This window comes from Liolophura sinensis, chromosome 3 (genome assembly GCF_032854445.1).
Source record: "Liolophura sinensis isolate JHLJ2023 chromosome 3, CUHK_Ljap_v2, whole genome shotgun sequence".
Lineage (NCBI taxonomy): Eukaryota > Metazoa > Mollusca > Polyplacophora > Chitonida > Chitonidae > Liolophura > Liolophura sinensis.
The window spans coordinates 5237694-5260436 of record NC_088297.1 but is presented as its reverse complement, the minus strand read 5'-3'; the positions used below and the strand labels follow the sequence as shown (position 1 = coordinate 5260436).

At 40.4% G+C, this 22743-nt stretch overlaps 1 protein-coding gene across 1 annotated transcript in view; it reads left to right on the top strand.

The window, feature by feature from the left end:
- The first annotated feature begins 16990 nt into the window (after nt 1-16990).
- The window catches only part of LOC135464013 (trafficking protein particle complex subunit 9-like), a 43889-nt gene continuing 38136 nt past the window's right edge, over nt 16991-22743 (top strand). Inside the window, exons 1-4 of the mRNA XM_064741488.1 lie at nt 16991-18100; nt 18650-18795; nt 19018-19149; nt 20979-21091. Of these exons, the coding sequence (XP_064597558.1) occupies nt 17091-18100; nt 18650-18795; nt 19018-19149; nt 20979-21091 (1401 nt within the window). The 5' untranslated portion in view covers nt 16991-17090. The remainder of the gene's footprint in view (nt 18101-18649; nt 18796-19017; nt 19150-20978; nt 21092-22743) is intronic.

The window sequence follows — 22743 nt, the reverse complement described above, 5'->3', positions numbered from 1 at the left end:
AATATAGCGATAGATACACACTTCCATTTGCGAAGACCTTATGTTGTTCAGGCTGGCCTAATAGAAGGAGGTGAATTATAATTAGTGCAATAAAATGGTGTTGTTCAGGCTAGCTACATGGAAGTCAGTGCAAGCGACGGAGGTAGCCTTATATTGTTTAGTCTGACCTGATGGAAAGAGGCGAATTAGCACAGTAGCCTGATGTTGTTCAGTTTGGCCTGATGGATGGAGGTAAATTAGTACAAAAACCTCTTTTGTTGTTCAGGCTGGCCTAATGGAAGGAGGCAAACTAGAACAGTAACCTTATATTGTTCAGTTTGGCATGATGGAAGGAGGTAAGTTTGTACAAAAACCTCTTTTGTTGTTCAGGCTGGCCTAATGGAAGGAGGCAAACTAGTACAGTAGGCCCTAACCTTATATTGTTCAGTATGGCCTGATGGAAGGAGGTAAATTTGTACAAAAACCTCTTTTGTTGTTCAGGCTGGCCTGATGGAAGGAGGCGAATTAGTACAGTAACCTTATATTGTTCAGTTTGGCATAATGGAAGAAGGCGAATTTGTACAAAAACCTCTTTTGTTGTTCAGGCTGGCCTAATGGAAGGAGGCGAATTAGTACAGTAACTTATGTTGATCAGTTTGGCCTGATGGAAGAAGGCGAATTTGTACAAAAACCTCTTTTGTTGTTCAGGCTGGCCTGATGGAAGGAGGCGAATTAGTACAGTAACTTATGTTGATCAGTTTGGCCTAATGGAAGGAGGCGAATTTGTACAAAAATCTCTTTTGTTGTTCAGGCTGGCCTGATGGAAGGAGGCGAATTAGTACAGTAACCTTATATTGTTCAGTTTGGCCTGATGGAAGGAGGTAAATTTGTACAAAGACCTCTTTTGTTGTTCAGGCTGGCCTAATGGAAGGAGGCGAATTAGTACAGTAACCTTATATTGTTCAGTTTGGCCTGATGGAAGGAGGCGAATTAGTACAATAACTATTTGTTTTTCAGGCTGGCCTGATGGAAGGAGGCGAAATAGTACAGTAACCTTATATTGTTCAGTTTGGCCTGATGGAAAGAGGTAAGTTTGTACAAAAACCTCTTTTGTTGTTCAGGCTGGCCTAATGGAAGGAGGCAAACTAGTACAGTAACCTTATATTGTTCATTTTGGCCTGATGGAAGGAGGTAAATTTGTTCAAAAACTTCTTTTGCTGTTCAGGCTGGCCTGATGGAAGGAGGCGAATTAGTACAGTAACTTATATTGTTCAGTTTGGCATGATGGAAGGAGGTAAATTTGTACAAAACCTCTTTTGTTGTTCAGGCTGGCCTGATGGAAGGAGGCGAATTAGTACAGTAACTTATATTGTTCAGTTTGGCCTGATGGAAGAAGGCGAATTTGTACAAAAATCTCTTTTGTTGTTCAGGCTGGCCTGATGGAAGGAGGCGAATTAGTACAGTAACTTATATTGTTCAGTTTGGCATGATGGAAGGAGGCGAATTTGTACAAAAATCTCTTTTGTTGTTCAGGCTGGCCTAATGGAAGGAGGCAAACTAGTACAGTAACCTTATATTGTTCAGTTTGGCATGATGGGAGGAGGTAAATTTGTTCAAAAACCTCTTTTGCTGTTCAGGCTGGCCTGATGGAAGGAGGCGAATTAGTACAGTAACTTATATTGTTCAGTTTGGCATGATGGAAGGAGGCGAATTTGTACAAAACCTCTTTTGTTGTTCAGGCTGGCCTGATGGAAGGAGGCGAATTAGTACAGTAACTTATATTGTTCAGTTTGACCTGATGGAAGAAGGCGAATTTGTACAAAAATCTCTTTTGTTGTTCAGGCTGGCCTGATGGAAGGAGGCGAATTAGTACAGTAACTTATATTGTTCAGTTTGGCATGATGGAAGGAGGCGAATTTGTACAAAAATCTCTTTTGTTGTTCAGGCTGGCCTGATGGAAGGAGGCGAATTAGTACAGTAACTTATATTGTTCAGTTTGGCATGATGGAAGGAGGCGAATTTGTACAAAAATCTCTTTTGTTGTTCAGGCTGGCCTGATGGAAGGAGGCGAATTAGTACAGTAACTTATATTGTTCAGTTTGGCCTGATGGAAGGAGATGAATTTGCACAAAAACCTCTTTTGTTGTTCAGGCTGGCCTAATGGAAGGAGGCGAACTAGTACGGTAACTTATATTGTTCAGTTTGGCCTGATGGAAAGAGGTGAATTAGTACCATAACCTGATGTTGTTCAGTCTGGCCTGATAGGCAGGGTTATATTTAGGTTTCATGCTAATCATGCCGGCTTATTGGAAAAAGACACAATTTTACTCACTATTGAACTTTCACTGTCGTTAAGTGTCAGTCTTCTCTGCTTAAGTCTCTTGAGTACATCTCTCTTCCACTCCATCGGTAAGACAGTCTCTTCCCCCGGGTTGGGGGATGGATGGGTACGATGGCAAGTCATTCTACTCTTCCTTCATCCAGATTCGTCCTCAATACCGTGTGACGTGACAGTGGTTACAAGAGCGTCATGGAAACCGTCTTTCACGGAGTTTACCGATAATGACGTAACAAAGTCCGCCGAAGCAGGGTTTCCCGATAATGACGCCACTGTCCGCCGCAGCAGGGCACTATGACGTTGGTAATGCTAAAAGCATTTTAAGACGTTATAGAGAGGTGGTGGAGTAGTACAGAAAGTACTTTCACAAAACTTCGTTAATCAGTTCTTCGTAACGTTTCTCGTAATTGACGTCACCTTATAGCGATATAACCCAGGCAACGTCTTTTACAAAAACAAATATCGAGAAATATGTCTTACGAATTTTTCCGAAAGTGGCCCTAGGCTATTCAGGGACTTCCTTCAGAAGATTTGTCTTCAGAATATCAAAAATACCCTGTTTTGTGGTATTTAGGGTGAATAATAGATCGTTTGTGGCTGGTTATATTATTCAGACACACACTTTGGTAATTAACCCGGAAAATACTTCAAATATCGATAACAGTACTATCACAATTTCTCAAAAAGGTCATTGTATGGCTCCACTCCAGCAGATGTTGTGACGTCAACGTCGGGAATCTCCGTGGAAGAGCGTTGTCAAAGAGTTCCAAGAAACTTTGTTGCGTCACATCGTACAGTGTAATGTCACGCCATGTAGGACGATAAGAACAGATAGTAGAATGACTCGCTGTTGTGCCCATCCTGACCCCAGCCCGGTTCTAAGGATCAAAGTTCACTGAGGAGTAAATTTTTGCCGTCTGCCATCAGGCTTGCCTGAAAATCATAAACTTGCTTTTTTTTGAAGTTTTGTCTTGTCATCGCTGCAAGAGATGAATGGTGTTTTGCACGAACACCCACATCGTCGGGTTGTCATTGATATGCGTCAGGCATTGTACTTAAACACATTTGTTAGGAGAAAGGGTAAACATTCGTCTTTTTAAAAAAGAATACTGAAGGCCACGTTTGCAAAAGTTACCAGGATTCTGCTGGTGGACAAAACATCCCTGAGATCTGGTCCCTAGTGTTATTTTTTTTTATGTTATATTTTTTAATGTTATTATGTGTTAAATGTGATAACTACACAGGATTTTGAGTAATTCTAGACCAGTGACTTCTGATAAATTACAGTCAACATCACTGCATTTTACTGACCTAATTATGCTTAGGCAATGGTGCTAGGGGGCATGTGATTTGCTACTATTTTCACAAGAGACTGTATTTCACCAGTTACGTGTGACCTTTGCCAACTATCACACTGTCGTCGCTGCTCTGGTTTTACTCTCTATGTTGTACGTCTACCACACTGTCGTCGCTGCTCTGGTTTTACTCTCTATGCTGTACGCCTGTCACACTGTCGTCGCTACTCTGGTTTTACTCTCTTTGCTGTACGTCTATCACACTGTCGTCGCTGCTCCGGTTTTACTTTCTACGCTGTACGTCTATCACACTGTCGTCACTGCTCTGGTTTTACTCTCTTTGCTGTACGTCTATCACACTGTCGTCGCTGCCCCGGTTTTACTCTCTACGCTGTACGTCTATCACACTGTCGTCGCTGCTCCGGTTTTACTCTCTACGCTGTACGTCTATCACACTGTCGTCACTGCTCTGGTTTTGCTCTACATGCTATGTGTCTTAATTATATATCATATGATTTTTTTTGGTATCCTCAGTCTTAAATGTAATGGTTGATTTATTTATTTAATTGGCGTTTAACGCCGTGCACCTGAGACCCCAAGAACTAACCTCATATCACTGCGGTCAGGTGTTTGGACGTTGCTAGGAAACCGGATTAATTCACCGCCCTTACCCTGATACCTATCAAACATCCTAACTTAAGGCCACTGTCGATCAGGCGATGCCTGGATTTGTCACCCGCACAGTTTTCTAAAGCAGGCAATTTGTGATGTACGACTTTTCTTGAGTGAAATTTGTTTGAAGATATTGTCCAACGTAAATAAAGACGTACAACATAGAGAGTAAGACCAGAGCAGCGACGACAGTGAGATAGCTGGCAAATGGTCACATGCAATCAGCGTAAATACGGCCTCTTGTCAACTTACCTCAGTCAGAGTTTTATTCTAACTGTTCATGTAAATGCATATACAGCAGCAATTTATACGTTTATACCTATGTCTTAAGCACCATGTCTTAAGCAGAATTAGGTAAAAAGAATGCACTGGTTAGACGTCACTGGTCTAGGAATACTGAAAAATACTGTGTTGTCATTACAATGAACAACCAATCAGAATTTCTCTCCTGCACATGGTTCACATCGCCATCCTTCAGTTTTGTTCACTTTGATAGGCAATTTAGTACGAGCAAATCCCACGTCTCTACTTCACTGCTACTTGCCCGCGTTTTGTACATCAGGAGAACACAACATTACTGCATCTGGAAGATGAGCGGGCCTTTTTCTCTGAGATTCTTAACTAAATACAATTTGTTTTTTTTTTATTTATCATTGTTCTGATGTGATATTTCTGCCTTAAGTGATTATCAAGTTGGCTTATGCCCTCAAGTATGATGACTAATGGTAATTATTTGCATAAAACTTACAATTCAAATTCAGAGCCAAGCAGATCACAGACATATTCGATTTCGTCTTGGAGCATTCCTAATACGAGATAACGGAATGAAATATATTTAGCGTCGGGAAACCTGTCCGACCCCCATGTTTTAATGATGCGCAATAAATGTGTCGATAGTCAAAGCACGAAATTCAAATCAGATTTCTCGATCCTCTACCCTCTGTGTGTTGGGTTTATATTTGACCAGTATGGATTTCCGTGCCTTGAATATTATCTTCCCATCATTGAAATTTGTCGGTTGTCTTCAACATGCTTCGGCGTTGTTTATTGTGTAATAAAACAACTATTTTGGCTCTCCCTGGACGACCGATGTACAGTGTCGCCAAGGTACGACTGACTGTTTGTTTGATTGGTTGTTGTTGTGCTCACGGACTTTTCACTGAATACTTCATCGCCGCCATTTTATTTATTAATTTTTGGGGGAGGCCGAGGGGGTGGAGGTTTGGGGGGGGGGGGGGGGGAATTGGAAAGGCTGGAGTTTGCGGTGTAAACAGACCTTTAACGAGTTACTGGCGAATTCTCTCTATCTAAAACATGTAGTGTATACTGATGGAAGGCAAAGTGGCCCATGCGGGACTTCCTACAAGATTACTTGACAAAGCACCCTCGATCGCTAACAGAGGTCGTTAGCGTTACTCCTTCTGTATCTTGCCACTTTTGCTAACATTAATTTACCGATCACTTGTCTCGCCATCTTATGGGTACATTTAGGTTACAGCTTTCCTTAATAAATTGGATATTCTAAATGTTATATACATGTATAAAATTGCTCTTTCTTTCGCCATACATTCTCTAAACCTTGTCCTATTTCGGTCTCCTTCTGCACTCTTATTTATCCTGTACTATCATTTGTATTTTGCATAATCTCTTTTTTTTGTTTTCGTCTTAATTTATATCATCTTATTTACACACTGTATTTAGATTGTTAAATTATATTCATTCAGGGATATGCTCTTGTATGTTGCTTGAAATTGTTCTCAATTATATTGTACAGATAACAATAAGATAAGTTTAATTCAATTTAAGCAATGCAGCATAAGTGGACTTGAACTCACATCCACCGTATTTGTAAGAATCTATATGAAACTGACATTCGTATACCACCCGTCAATCACGAGGGTCGTTCCAGGTCAATAATCGCAAGACCAATTCCAAAATCTTTATACAACTTACATTACATGCATTTATGAATCCCTTACATTTCAGATAGCTTTGATATAACTTACAATTAAAGATGAATAATTACATTTAATGTAATTACATTAAATGAAGTTATGAATACGCTACATTTAATGTGGCTTAATACAGCTTACAGTACATGACGGTATGAATCCGTTAAATTTAATTTATTTATTTATTTTATTGACGTTTTACGCCGTACTCATACGACCAGTATCATGGTGGAAACCGTTACATTTAATATTTATATATATAAGCTTTGGGTTTAACGTCGTAGTTAACAATCTTTCAGTCAAATGACGACGAGGAGTCATTAGGTATATGTACATACTAGCATACGGTGTCTTCTTGTGGCAGGGCGAGTCCATGTCGCCAAAGTGCTGCACTGAAGTATCATGCCGAAGACACCAGACATGACACCCCAACCCAGTCACATTGTACTGACACCGGACCAGCCAATTCTGTTCCGTTGCCGTAGCCTCTCAGTGCTGAGCGCCAAGCGAGTCAGCAACAAGTACCACTTTAAATCATTTGTTTTCTCTCGACCCGGGTGTTACATTTAATATAAATTTCTGCATCTTAAGTAACAGTAAATGACGTTATGAATCCGCTGTGTTTACTATACCTTAATTTATACTGTAAATCGCATACATCTGTATAACAGTATTTTAACCGTCTGTGCACGCACTGGAAAACTCAACGAGATATGCATTGTCATATGTCAGCTATGACATCATGTGAAGATACAACTCTATAATGTCGTTTCTCAGATGCACTGACACATCCAATGCCGACTAGCTATAGCGTAGAATCCGGTGTTGTGTAAAGTAACACTGAAGCGCCTATCTATACAGGTCGACAGTATCTGCTTAGCTAATACGGGGACAAGAAGAGCCCAGCTGGCCAATATGTACATGGTGAGCATATCACATGTATGTAGGCTATATTAAGATTTTGAAATGTTTCGTCAGAATTTTTCTCGTATATATATATCTAAACGTATTTACATTTGTTGAGGTAACAGGTGTCCTACCGTACGGCAATTAAGGGTATTTTATTTTTCAATATCGTTTGAAAAAGGCAGGATGGTCTTAAAGGCACATTTAGTATCCTGTATTAGTTAATGCTTTATAAAGATGCCGTATATTTGTATTTTCCCCCCTCTCCATTCAACCGGGGGCCGGAAACGTGGCTCATAGCTAAAGTAAGCGACCAGAAACTGTGGACACAGTATAGCCGGCTCAATCCTGGATCCCCCTCAATTTTTAGATCCCCCGCTTATTCTTCGCGGGGCTTAATTGTGGACAATAATTAAGGAGTCTACATCATTCGTAGAGCCATTTTCACATCCTTACGCTCGTTGGAGAACACATATTGCGTGTAAATCTGTACATTACAGTGGGCAAGTAGGTTAGTGACTTGCCAAAGGTCGATGGTTTACACCGAGTAAGACGTTCAGTAAATTGTGACTAGTCCTGATTGTCTGATTGGTATTTAACAGCGTGCTCATGCTAGAATATGTCGATGATGCTTTCGACACTCGTCATTTTTGTGGTTTGAGGAAAACGAAGTAAACCCTCGACGTTCAAAACGTAAGAGAGGAACTTTTGATTTTGTGATTTTCAGATTATTACCCATTGAGAGATCTCAGTGTGTGTGCCAAATTTGTGAAATTTATTCATTTGTTTATCGGATTATTGTTTAACGCCATAATCAAGACCTTGACGTTTATACGCTGGCAGTCTGTGTTATGGGTGGAGCTTTGGCCAGTTAGTGGCAAACATTTCTATGTGTGACGTACATATTTCCATCCCATAATGGTAGAAGACAGCGTTGGACTGCGCTAACGACCACATGGTCGTCATCAAAAGCTTATCGTAACCAAAGACAGAGACCGCGATAAAGTCAGATTCCTTGTCCAGGTTCGGGTTTGACCCCGCAATTCGTGTAGCGGAATGAAGCCAGTGGTCTTCAGTGAACATTACCTACCAAACCACACATTTTACTCATTGGATCGATAATAAAATTATTACTGAATATATATGCCCTACAAATAATTGTATTCAGTCATAATTTTACTGTTAATCCAGTGACTGGTGACTGTACTATACATGCATACTCCGCATTCGCCGCTTTCTCCTTGCGCTTTACACCACTGCCACCACAAGCAAATTTTGTACAGAAATCTTGCACAACTCCAAAACCACTGGTGTTAGATAGATACTGAGCGTGTGTACACTGTCGTACTTGACGGCACCTTCCGTCCGTTATTTTGAAGTCACTACAGTGCAGTCCTACATCCTTATATTTACTTTTCTTGGAGTAGTGCCAGAGTTCTGACACCTCAGACACTCATCATGCCTGATACGTGGGGGTGATGATGCTCGAGAGCTAAATGCTTTGGGATGCCCTGAGATCGTTTTACCGGGTGTTTATTCTTCACATATTAGATTTATTTATTTATTTATTTGATTGGTGTTTTACGCCGTACTCAAGAATATTTCACTTATACGACGGCGACCAGCATTATGGTGGGTGGAAACCGGGCACAACCCGGCGGAAAGCCACGACCATCCCCAGGTTGCTGGTAGACCAGATTCATTGAACTTGTATGGGCTTGAGGGTATACAGTTCACTATACAGTATACAGTGTGTGCATGGTCCTTCATATTGTTGGTCACCAGTAAATTGTTTCTATTTTACTTTTGATTATTTAATTGATTTTTTTACTTTTTTTGCGGTTTTTTCCCCTTCTGGTTGAAAAGTGGTACGACCATGGCCGTGCCTGCTGAACTGCTTCCGACGCCACTGCTGTTAAGCAATAAAGGCGAGGCCGTCGATATTTTAGTGTGCATATTTTGTGAGGGTCAGTAATATCACACAAGGCACACGATAAGTGCCTGAGGTATGAAGTGGCAAAACTCTGGCACTACTCATAGAAAAGTAAAATATAAGTCTATATGATTGCACCATAGTGACATCAAGATAACGGAGCCACGGGTGCCGTCAAGAAGGATGTATTTAAAACGGCTTTGGCTTTTAAAACGGGCCAAGTTGAACATAACAAGCCGTTCTAGATGCACGGTATCTAAATAGTAGTATTAGCTATGATATTATACCTATGGAAAAGAAAAAAGAAAAACAGCACATAAATTTGTTTAGCTGTGTTAACTAAGTGGGAGTGGCGGGTGGGGGGGGGGGGCGTCTGGTCTGAGTCGCGTACACAGGCTGTGAATATCGTGTTACTCAGTCTGTTTAACTTATCGTACACAATCGGCTCATGTGGGCCTACATATATATACTGCAGTGGGAAGTGAAATGAATCCGCTCGTTGTCAGCAAACAGCAAAATTGGTGGGTTGTTTTCGGCATGCTCTCAGTTTCAACCAGGATTCAGTTTTACAAAAACTTCGTGATGCATGTAAGCCCTTATTTCGTCTTCGCGTATAACACAGCTAGCGACCATGTCGTTTCCGACGAAATAAATGACGAAAGTATAGATTTACCGCGGTTTTGTATAGGGTCCCACCCGTTTCCTCAGTGCAAATGCACAAATGAAATATTCTTGACACCACTCAGCTGAGTGCAGAAAAAAATGTACGCAACTCTATACATCCCCTAGTAACTCTATAAGTCAACCCTTTGTAGCCGTGTAACTTAATTAGAACAATGGTCTTTGAGGAGGGTTTTGGCAAAGAATTATCCAAACCATTATGGATAGATAATATAAAAGAGGCTGGATTTCACCAGTAACGTGTGACCATTTGCCAATCATGACACTATTGTTGTAGCTGTATACTGAAAACATTTAATAACTATCTTTCAATCGCCAGTGTATAAATTGAAAAAGTGTGCTTTAGCCTTTTTAGCATTTCGTCACGCTTAACTTTGTTGTTGGTTTGGTTGTGCTTTGAACTAAAACTTTCTTATTTCACAGGTGATTAAAGATCCGGGGGTTAAAGATAACCGAAAGTACCAAATGAGGCAAACATGGAAGGTGACCTTATCACTTCGGTCATTATAGTTTGGTGTTATATTACATCCTGTCATGCGCAGATTGAGCCGGAACCGGAAGTGACGTGTAGGCCTTGCACGTGCAAAGAGCAGACGATGATCTGCAGTCAGACTAAGTATCTCCCACCTCCACGAAGCTAACATAACAGACGTACAGATTTCAGAGACTGTCATAACTCTAACAGCTGAGGACGTTCTAGGAAATCTGACGAACATAACCATTAAGTCTCTTACAATAAAAAACGCTGTTTCAAACCTGAAGCAGTTCTCGGGGCAACCTTAGCGACTTGGAGACCCTCGTCATGGATCATATGGTAATGTCAGAAGAAACGGAAGCAGACCTTGGCGAGAGTTTGTATCATTCCTCACTCCAACGCTTAAGCGTCATCAGACCTTTAAATGCGATTGAGTTTGAGTTTTTTACTGGCCTTGTCTGATGAAGCCGACATTCCAGTACTTTTCGGTTGTGGACGTGGCATTGGACTATGTACGACTTCATGGTTTTCGTTAGTAATTCCAGGAAACGTATCCCTCTTGCGGTCTTCGTATTTTGAATTTGTCGCGCAACTATTTCAACATCTGGCCGTAATTCTACGCTAGACGGTTTCCCGATGTTGGAGGAACTCGATCTAGACCACAATCGGATCACCGACATCTCAGAATTTTCTTTCGCCAGCGAGAGCCTGCAGAAACTTAGGTTCAGTAACAACGGATATGATTTCTCTCAAACACAGGTGGAATTTTCAGCCATTCTCCGCAGTTAAGAGAACTGGACATATCCGGGAACAGTTAGTACGTCTGAAAAGTGGAATCTCTGTCAGCTCTGTTCTCTGCTAATCTTACTTTTCTAGAAAAGCTGAACATGAAAAATTCCGGAGTAATTCATCTGCCCAAAGGGATCTTTGCCAATCTTCCGAAGCTGAAAACTTTGGATCTGTCCGAAAACGAGATCGTTCAATGGACAGCGGATGTGTTTTCACGCTTGCCCAGTTTACAGATGTTAAACATTTCTTCAAACGCCATCAACGTAGTCAAAGAGACGTCACTTCCGGTAGCCGCCGTTTCCATGGATCTGTCCTCGAACCCTTTTCCTGCACGTGTGACCTTTTGTGGTTTCGGCGATCGATTCCAGGAATTCAACACAAAAACTGTTGCGTTTCCAGAAGGATATGTTTGCTCAAGCCCGGCATCGTACGCTGGTAAACTTGTCACAACCATGGCAGTGGACACTGGGGCGTGTCAGAATACGACTGACAGCTCCTATACTGTTACTATGGCGACCGCAATCGCCACAGCAATGATCCTTTTTGTCATCATAGTCGCCTTGGTTTACTTCTTTAGAAAACCTATCCTTCACAAAATTCGCACAAGTCGAGGTTTTATGCCATATTACAGAATGCATCCTTCCGAAACAGGCTAAATTATATATATGGGCGAGATTTGATGCAAATTGTTTAGGTTTTTGTATTGTTAAAAATGCCAGGTTTAGCGACTGGATTCCACGAAAAGAAAGCAATGGTTGGAACTATAGCTGCATAAAAACAACGATGTTAACACTAAGAAACATCACTAGCGAGATGAACGCTATCAAATTATGTGACTTGCAAAGTTGAGGGCGCATTCAGCTTGTCTCGTGAATGCTGCAGGTAAATTAAAGGGATCTATCCCAGTTACTCAAAACAGGAAACAGACAACTATCCCGCAGAACATTGGAAACTGAGGCAAATAAATTGATTGGTCAAAAATAGGACATCATATGCACGTGTGAGACATGACCGTCTTTCTTGTACACAGGGGGCTTGTTATTTCAAAAACTGATTGTGACTTTATGTACTAATCATTTGAAAACCATGTTCTTGACAAGCAACAAACATTATAGACCCTCTGTGTTCTTTTTAAATAAGAGACAAAATCACTGAGTTGTATTTAAAAAAATAACACTAATGTGTGTAAATATCGTTTTTTATTCGCCTTCAGATTCTATCATTTATACAATTGGGCAGTGCTAATTCTCTCATTTTTAAGATATGATATTTAGATCTTAAATTCCTGACATATATGTCACGTAATATAACATAAGTCGAGTCATATTTAAAAGGCTTCACCTCATTTAATCTTGACTGTGTTGTAACCTTCAAACAAGCAGAAGCACTCTTTCTTACTGTTTATAAATTTGATTGAACTGGAATTAAATGCATTTTAATTTAATAAGGTAGTTTTAATGATGATATTTATGTTTTGGGGCGTCGATAATGCCACAGAGACCGTGAATTACCGTGTACGTTTGGCTTATGACGTGCACCGTATAATTTGCTTAAAAACACATAACTCGTATATAAATGGTTCAGAGAGAAAGAAAAAAGCTGTGACGAACAAGAATACTGACCCATTCCATAAATCCCTCCTTCGAATGCCAATATTTGAATCTGGTCAAGAAAAAAAACGTAAAAGAAAGAGATATTTTACATGTAGTTTCTGGTGGTGTGTGTAACTGGGGGGTGGGGGGGGGGGAGTTCTTTCACATGAAGTCACAGGACAAACTGGGTTCTTCTCGAGTACATGAATTATCTTCAAAAGAACCACTTCAGTGTTAAAACCTGTGTGTTCAATCTCGACATTACCTGAAATTCTTTCATTCGTTTTTTAAGAAAATTACAGTGTAATTTCACCGCTATTGTACGTTTCGGAGGAAAATGCGGTAATAAACAGCGTTATGTCCATTCCGGTACTTGGTTGGGATCTCTCATGCTACGCTCATAGCAAGCTATGACAATGACTGTCAATTTCAAAATCTTACAGGCATGACCCGATCGGGGAAGGATCGCGCGTCACTTTGAGAGGTCGATCTTTCGGCCAACAAAGTGTGATCAAGAGACGGAAGCAGAAGCGTGTTTAAGAATATATGGTTGGTTGGTGCCTTTTTATGTTTCATGCCATAGTCAATAATATTTCACTTATACACAATAACGGCTAGTTTTATTGGAGGAGTAAAGCACTAAATCTTTAGCCAGTTAGTGAGTTAGTGAGGAACCTATCCACCTGTGATATACGCCTATATGTCATATGGGCGGGAGATAAGTGGTTTTCAACGAACTCCCTGCAAGAACACACGTGAGAATACTAACAAATATATACTGCCACCAAACCCTTGAGCACAATGAAGGCATGGCAATCTAAAAATTGCCTTTTCAGAGACTGGGTTTGAACCAACGTCTCACGTGACTTAGTGACTGAAAAGCAACCGCTTTAACCATTCGTCCACGATCAGTTCGCTTCAGGGACACATGAATCTATGCGTCGAAACACACATTCGTATACCAGCCGTCAACCAATAAGGACGTTCCAGGTCAATAATCATAAGGCCAGTTTCCAAACCGACGTATAACACAAACCACCAAAGAACTAAGAAAGTATATAAGTACAAAAATGGGACGGAATCATGTAAAGAGAATCAGTTAACGGTTTTCAGTAATGTGGGAAAGACGCAAGGTATGCTCTAGGCGACTGATTGAAAACAAATCGTGTACTATGTTAGATTATCAGTTGTCGATAACAAAATATGTATCTCAGTTGCGCTTTGATTGCAACAGTTCATCTATCCAAGGTAACGATTTAATTCAACACATGCATATCCGCCCATAGCCCTGGGTTAAGCGGAACTAGACAGAGATTCTGCATGCTCCGTCCATATTTACTTACAAGAGAATTATACTCATTGTAAAACTTGAAACTTGGAGTGAAGGGGATTGAGTGAGTGAGTGATTGAGGTTTAATGTCGTACTTAAGAATTTTTCAGTCGTATGACGACGGGGGTATCCTTAGAGTGCAATTAATGTGCCTCCTTGTTGCTGGACGGATTTCCACCGCTCTTTTATCTAGCTCTATCAGCTGTGCTATCGGGGCAGGTGAAGGGGTTTGTTGGAATAACCTTGACACACTATTTTTTACAGTAATAACTTTACGTTGGTTGAAATCGTCACACAACACGCAGGATCTAACAAATACTATGAGGCTATTCTTCAGTTCCACATACTAAAAATAAAATGCTTATAACATAAATACGATATGGTCATACACAGTTTTTCTTCCGTATCAGTCTTTGTGGTATTACTTGTCAAACGTTGACGAACGATAATATTCTTACTTGAAACACATACAGCCTACATGTACAAATATTCAAAAAAGTTCTCAAAAATAATCTGAAAGACATCTGGCTGAAAGACAGACAATGGCTGAAAGACATCTGGCTGAAATACAGACAATGGCTGAAAGGCATCTGGCTGAAATACAGACAATGTTTTGGCCATAGACCTTTTTCAGGTCAAGTAGTGATAAGTATTCTAGTAGTCACCTAAATTTATTTTATTTATTTGTTTGATTAGTGTTTTACGCCGTACTCAAGAATACGGCAGCCAGCATTATGGTGGGAGGAAACCTGGAATCACCTAGACTCTTTCCCGTAACATACATAAGTTAGCTATTGCTATAGCCTACATGTATTATGACAAGATATTGGGGGTGGGGGCGTTAGCCTGAATGGTCTAACTTAGTCTTTCGACGGCGCAAGAAAGCTATAGGTGTTGTTGCCTTTTGTATATTGATCTACCGTACTAGAAAGACTTCACGCCATTCTATAGTCTAGCACAGTAATACACCAGAGAAAGATAAGACAACACGTCTTCATCGTTGAAGGCCCCAAGCCGCACTGCTTTATTCAGAGAAGACCGCGTGGCATGTACATCAGTATGCAAAGTGATACGTCACTGATACGTCACAAGACGTGATATATTACATTGCCCAATGTTATATGCGCATACCTTTACTTAGTCTATTTTTTTTTTTTTTTGTCTTTTCATGGTCAAAAGTTTATGATGTTATCTGTTCGTATATACATACATAAGTGACATATAAGCAACTACGTGTATGTAGACATAACTCCCTTCGTGAAATTCTCCGTTAATTGTTTTGATTGTGTTCTAAAATCGTACCCAAGAATTCTTCATCTATATATAAAGCTAACGGTATCTTCCTGAAGATCATCCAAGTTTTCCTGCCAATAACTTTCAATGAACTTCATGTAAGATGACCGGATTACTGCAGGTACTTACTCAGATGGAGTACCATCTTCAAGGTTAGGGAAACTTTTATTCGATGCGTGGGTAAAAATACGTTGAAGTAATGAACCGTTGGACTAGACACCCATGACACCATAAAGGGGCATCGCTGGCTGGTTGAGATTGAGTTAAGGACTTGCACCCACGAGTGAGTGAGTGGGTAGGGCTTACTAGCATCCATGAGGTCGCGTGTTCTGTTCCAACATTGGCTACTTCGGCTGCAGTTTTAATTCCGGATAGGTTTATACCCGTTAAATATTCACTGTGCCGCATGGTGGTCACATTCGCCAAAGTGCTGTTCTCACCCCTTCTCCACAGCAAAAGGAAAAAGAAAAATTCCGCGATTCTAATTAATAAATAATAAAATTAATAAATGTACAGTTAGTTTATATTCATTCCATCAGCTAGCTAAAATTTATTAACTACAGTTACATCTATTTTGCACACTATTTTGCCATGTAGAGTCGCAACCCACACTCGCGTGGTTACATAAGTATGTCAGAAAAAAAAGTTAAGAATGTGTCTTTAATAACTTTGAAAGATTGTTCATGCCCCGTTTGGGGTCAGGGTGAAGAAGCAAGTTACTGAGAGTGATCTCCCCATGGATGGTACACTTCTTACAACTTCCACCAGAGGGCGCTCTCACCAATCCCCCTTCAATATGGCGTTATGCAGACGAAGTGGGCAGGTGATGGTCATCGCTTATTATGTTTGAGCACAACAGGTTGTCGATTGTTGCCTGTCTCTTTGTAAAAGCGGCAGACGATGATATTGGGAGCTTTTATTATTCCTTGGCTGATTAAGCTGTTGTCAGTCCGAAGCATTTGTCAAGAAACGGAGAGTTGTCATTCTGCCAAACCCACCACACAAGTTGACAGTGACAGAAAGCGAAATAATGTTGTATCAGTTAATTTTAAAATAGATCTCCGATATTTTGCGTAGTTTGTGACATGTTCATTGCCAGCTTCAGACTTACAGCCAACAATTTGTATTGTCTGTCTGGAATACGTCCTGACATCTATATTACGCTATTCATTTTCGCAAATTTGTTCCAATGTTCGATTGATTATGAAATCCATTTGCACCACCTCCTGTGGTTGACACCCTGTGTGAGTTTAGGGATGAAAAGGTTTCTGTTTGCACCCCGTTGGTAGATCTGAATTTACATGTTGGTTTGATGGACTCTAAGCTTAGAGGAACTTCCATAACTTGAAATGCCTCTTAATGCAGGCCAACATCACAATTATACACATCCCAAACGTTGAAGCATAAATTCACCATCATTATCATGGCGGACAAATGCAGGAAGATACATACTATGATATTTTTCTAAATCAAAATTCAAAGTGTCATGGAGTAAAGTCAAATGTACAGCCTTGGTTGTGTCTTTGTCTTTAGGTATTTTAAATGCACGTAACACAACGAAGTTGCTATGCATGCAGTACTCTGACATGAGGGATGCCACAATTTATGAATTGAAAGTTTTGAACTAATTAGCTCAAGAAGATCATGAAGATTGAATTTGTAGAGTGCATTCTATTAATAGAGTTACATGATTAGGTTGATGATTCGTATTAAATGTATTCATTTTGATTGTAGGTAACATAGTGTTTGAAGAAGAGAGGCAAAATGCATTCTGTTTTAACGCCCAAAGAAGGTGCAAGCTTACCCCTTGTGATTTCAAGTGAAGATTTCTAATTGTGTACGAGATATTGTCGGGATGAGTTTTGCGGACTATTCGCAGACGGCTGAGGACCACCAGAGCTTCCTTATCCTTGTTCGTCACACAGGTGAAAAGCTCAGTTCAAAGACTTTCAACAGAACCTGGGAGAGAATTAGGAAACTCAGGTGTGTCAAAGTTCCTGGGCATGACCGAAGAATTTATCTCCGTTTCAAGCGGGCTTACCCCATAGAAAATAATGAATGGGGAGACTTTCAGGCCCATCGTAAAGTCCTGGGGTTGTTATCTGTGGGCAGCTGTTTAGACGTCACTGAATTTCAGGAATTGTTCGAAAGGTACAAGAAGGTCAAGGAACAGTATTCTAGTACGATTTTCAACTCGCGGCTGATTGTGTTTGGTATGAACAGGGATGGCACGCCTTTGCAGGATGCTAGTTTAACAAATGGAGATGACGATGGAAGTGAGGTTTCTGAAAGTGACGACACTGATGGAAATGAGCCAACGGCTAAATTCACTATCGGAAGTATCACGCCGGATACCGAAGACGAAAGCAAAGTGCCCAAAGAGAACAAGCATGAGGCACCCAAAACTGCAACTAACAATGATTCTCGACGCGTTCCTTTAGCGAAAGCAGAGTCTTTTGACAGTCCAAGTTCACCTGAAAATCCAGAAGGTAGTTTTATCAATGGACAACATGGCACAAAGAGTATTACCGATGTGAAGGTGAAAATGGGCTCAAATCGAACAGTTGATACTGCTTCAAGCGGGGCTGGCGCAAGAAGTGACATGGCAAATGGGGGCGTGTCTAAATCGGGACGGCCTCATAGTAACAGTTTAACAAAAGACTCCAGAGGAGCAGAAGTTGTGTTTTACCCAAGTACAAAGCGGTGTGCAGATCTTGAGGAGAGATTACAGGAGTTTGCTGCTTCCCTGTTCTTTGTATTAGAAAGCAAACGATTGGATAGGTCATTCGAACGTTCGGACAAAATGCAGTTGCTGTGTACGCCATTCGAGAAGAAAGATTATGTTGGTGTTGACACAGACACAAGGTAGGGACATCATGTACATAACTCAAGTTTCTAATTTTTCATGCCAGTTTGATGTCTTAAATGCAGCAACTTTATTACATGTAGTTCATTTGAAAAATTGAAAAAAAAAAAAAAAGCAAAACAAAAATATAGCGTTAGAAATTTGAGATCCTGATTCACGTATAGAATTGATTGAACTCAAATGTATTGTAGGTATTAAACAGTATGAAGAAATTAATGGTATATGTAACTCTTGCTTGCGTGTGTATATGGTTTAGATTGCAAGAGTGTCAAATGAATGAATGAATTAACTGTGTATTTTCTTTTGAATTTTACAAGTATTCTTGACTGTGGGATCAAGAGGCGATCTTAGACTTAAGTCAAAGTTTCAGTCATTACACTTGGTATTTTCCTTTCCGTTATTTTCCGCTGAAATTTGTTTTACGAAAGCATACCCCCAGAACTTATGCTGTCAAGAAATATTTTGACACTGTTTCATGAGGAATAACAATTTTAAAGTGATTTGAAATTTTGACTTAATAAAGTCCAAGATAAATTTTATTAATACAGGTCATTCAAACGTCGTTGTCAAGGACGACTGAGGAAGCACTTAGCAGATCTCTCTCTACAGGCGGGGTTGCCAGGGGAGGCAATCCTGCATTACCAAACTGCCCTCGACATGCTTAAGTCAGTTAACGACTGGCTCTGGATTGGAGGTATGGATGGAGGCGTCATTTTTATTCTAGACATTTTTGTTATTTATGGATTTGATTGGTACATGGGAAAGCCTACCAGCAACCTGCAGTAGCCTTAATGCTGGCCTCTATCACATAACTTAGAGAGAAATATTCTGTGAAAAATATAACGTGTCTTTGTGAACGACTTCCGGATTGTTTCTTATGGTCAGTAAAACAAATAAATCCACAAATATATTTCAGGTTGTTATGAGGGCCTGTCCTCGGCATCTGTAATACTGGCATTCCCCCAGACGGACGTGTCTCCACTGAAGAGGAACTTTTCATTTTCTGTGAAGAGGGCCGTATCTTTGAATGATTCCAAAATGAAAGGAGGTGGGAAAACATAATTTATAGATTTTTTTATTTATAGATTATTTTAGTTATTTATTATTTTTATATTATTTGTATTTATGTAACAGTAAAATGCCAGGATTTGCATCACTGATAAAAGTGATATTTCACACAGTTTGATATCTTTTTTTTATTATCAAATTTTGATATTTTACACCCAGGCGCTTTGGCATCAAAAAATAAACATTTTTTGTTTGAGGATGTTCTAGTCTAATCAGGATTAGAACATCCTGAAACAAAAAATGTACAGTAAACTTGTACATTTCTATATCGAGCAACAGTGAGACAGGATGTCATATATGAGTTCACATCATGATTATACATGTCTGGCTTAGTTGGTTAACGCTCTAGCGCAGCGTAATGACCCAGGAGCCTCTCACCAATGCGGTCGCTGTGAGTTCAAGTCCAGCTCATACTGGCTTCCTCTCCGGCCGTACATGGGAGGGTCTGTCAGCATCCTGCAGATGGTTGTGGGTTTCCCCCGGGCTCTGCCCGGTTTCCTTCCACCATAATGCTGGCCGCCGCCATATAAGTGAAATATTCTTGAGTACGGGATAAAACACCAGTCAAATAAATAAATAAATATACATGTTGGTGTATTATACCAGCATGTGTCTATAGTTGAAAAAAACATTGCTTAACTTGTTCAGATACACAAGATCATGAAATGATCAAAATATAAAATAATGAATAGAATATCGCACAATGAATGTTGAATACCATAAATATTTTTCTTTGCATCTCATGGATTATCATTTCCATGTTTTGCTCGAAAATTGTTTATGGTATTCAACCTTCACTGCCCATCTTCATTATAGTTTGGTTATGTGTTATAACAACCACCAGGATCTTAAGCAAGGGTTGAATTAGACAAAAAAAAAAAAGAAAAAACATTTAAACTGTTATTTGTTCACTGGGTAAAAGGTGAGTACATTTGCACCCATGGTTTATTAATTTTGAACTTTGGCAGTATTTTGATACAACACACAGCTGGGTACCAGAGTGGCAAGTGAATTAATCAAATTAGACGACATTGTCTGTAGCGGTGGGTCTGTATAAGTCCGGATCTTTCAGAGTTTATACGAGAAGAGGCAGGGAGTTAGTAAATTGATCTTCCCCTGGAGGTTTTTTTTCATTTTGTTTGTGCGATGGCTTTCTTTGGATCTTATGCCTTGGTTTTCTACACTGGCTATAAACCTCACAACAGTCAGATCAAATATTTTGGAGTTTGACATCAAACACGTTTGATGTAAATAAGTGAATGTGAGTTCGAGTTTGAACACCATGTTCGTTTTAGGGGCCTGAAGTTTGGCCTTAGATCTGAAATGTTCTTGTCGAATCAGTTCGCCTTTTCAAGGATTTAGGAGTTTATAATTCCATTATGCATCCTAATTCCTTTTTGCCATTAATTAATTAATTAAACAACAGCATGCCTAACTAATTAATTCATTAATGTTCATCAATTGTTTTCAATAAAATCTTCACAAACTCAGCTGTTTTTGTAACTGTCACCACTGGGCCTTGTGGTTGGCATGCTTGTGCAGAACAAATGGCTTTGGAACCTCTCATCAATGAGGTGGATGTGAGTTCAAGTCCACCTCATGCTGGTTTCCTTACTGATCGTACAAAAGAAGGTCTACCAACAACGTGCGGTTGGTTGTGGGTTTCCCCTGCAGATTTCCTCTCACCATATTAATGCAGGCTGTCGTCATGTGAGTCAGATATTCTTGAATACGGTGTGAAACACGAATTAGATAAAAAACTAACTTCCACCACTGACCCTGCATGGTTTTTTGCTTTTTATAACACAGGTGGTAACAACAGCATGCCTAACGGAATGGACCTTACACGAGAACCCAAGAGTGGCATCAACCCTGATGACATCATAGATAAGTACCGAGAAGCACTTGTCAATTACAGCAAGGTAAGTGTGGACTTGGGGTCAAAGGTTAGGTTTGTAGGGGTGAGGTTGGAAGGGGGACAAAAGGATCAGCAGGACGGGATAGGGATAGCAATACTCTCTCCACGACAAACCATTCAAATCTGTTGACCCAAAGCTCTGTTGACAGACACTTGGTTTTCTGATATGAGGTAAAAGTGAGGTAATCCATGTCAGCCAATGTACAAGAAAATTACCTTTGCAAATGAGGAAAAACTTTCATTGGTCAAAGTGGAGGTGTGTCTTCATTAATATTCATGTAACTCTCACAATGGCAGGGTGTCGACTGCTGAGTCTGGAGACTTGGATCAAAGCCCCGTCGGGTCATACCAAAGACTGTAAGAGTGGCGCTTATTGCTGCATCGCTTTGCGTTTAGCACCGAGAGGTTAGAGCAAGGAAATAGGACTGGTTGGCCTAGTGTCAGTATAATGTGACTGGGTGTTGTGTTATCTGGTGTCTTCAACATGATATTTCAGTGGCACATGAGCCTCTCACCATTGCAGCCTATGGGAGTTCAAGTCCAGCTCATGCAGATTTCCTCTCCAGCCACACGTTCGAAGATTTGCCAGCAATCTGTGGATGGTGGTGGGTTTCCTAGCCCCGTTTTCTCTTCCCATAATACTGGCCGCTGTCATATAAGTGAAATATTCTTAAGTACAGCATAAAACACCAATCAAATAAATAAATAAATAAATCAAAGGCATGGCAGCAGGACCTTGACGTCATTTAAGTTCCTTTCCGAGCTCATCATGATGACATCACCTAGATGACAGTATGATGTCACAGTAGAGACGACCGGCCCGGATAGCACAGTTGGTAGAGCGTCCGCTTCGGGACCGGTAGATCCAGGATCAATCCTTGATTGAGTCACACCTAAGACTTTAAAAGAGGAAGTTGTAACTTCCTTGCTTGGCGTTCAGCATGAAGGGGATAGTGCAACGACTGGTTGACCCGTATCAGTATAATGGCTCGGGCGGGGCAGCTTACTTGCCTTCGGTAAGTCGTCCCAGTGAAGCGGCACTAAATAAAAGAGCGGTGGAAATCCGTCCTGCAACAAGGAGGCACATTACACGTACATGCACCCTAAAGATTCCTTCGTCGTCCTATGACTGAAAAATTGTTGAGTATGACGTTAAAACCCAAGCACTCACTCACAGTGGAGACTGATACAGGGTGGCGTTTCAGATGTTGTGCCCGTTGTAAATGTTAGGAGTGGTATCTCAAATTGTACTGCATGCCTTGAGCACAGGTTTTTGCATACATGTAAAGCAGGAGTGATGTTGTATTGTTGATGCCCTACATGTGTGTTAATTACAGTAAATTATAAAATTCATGACCTTTATGTTTATTTTTTTTTTGTCATCATATGACTGAAAAATTGTTAAGTACGACATTAAACCCCAAGCACTCACTCCTATCTATCTTTATTTTTGTCATAACCCATGTTAAGGTAAATATTTAAGTCCTTTTATGTGCTGAGCTGAAGTTTTGTGTTCATGTGTCCTCCTACAGGTGAGCCGTTTATTTGCCGCTCTACCAGAGTTAAGGTTTACATTCTGCCCTCTTCCCCTGGGCTCTGCCCAGCTTCCACCCACAATAATGAGTAAAATATCCTAGAGCAGTTCATGCTGTGAGT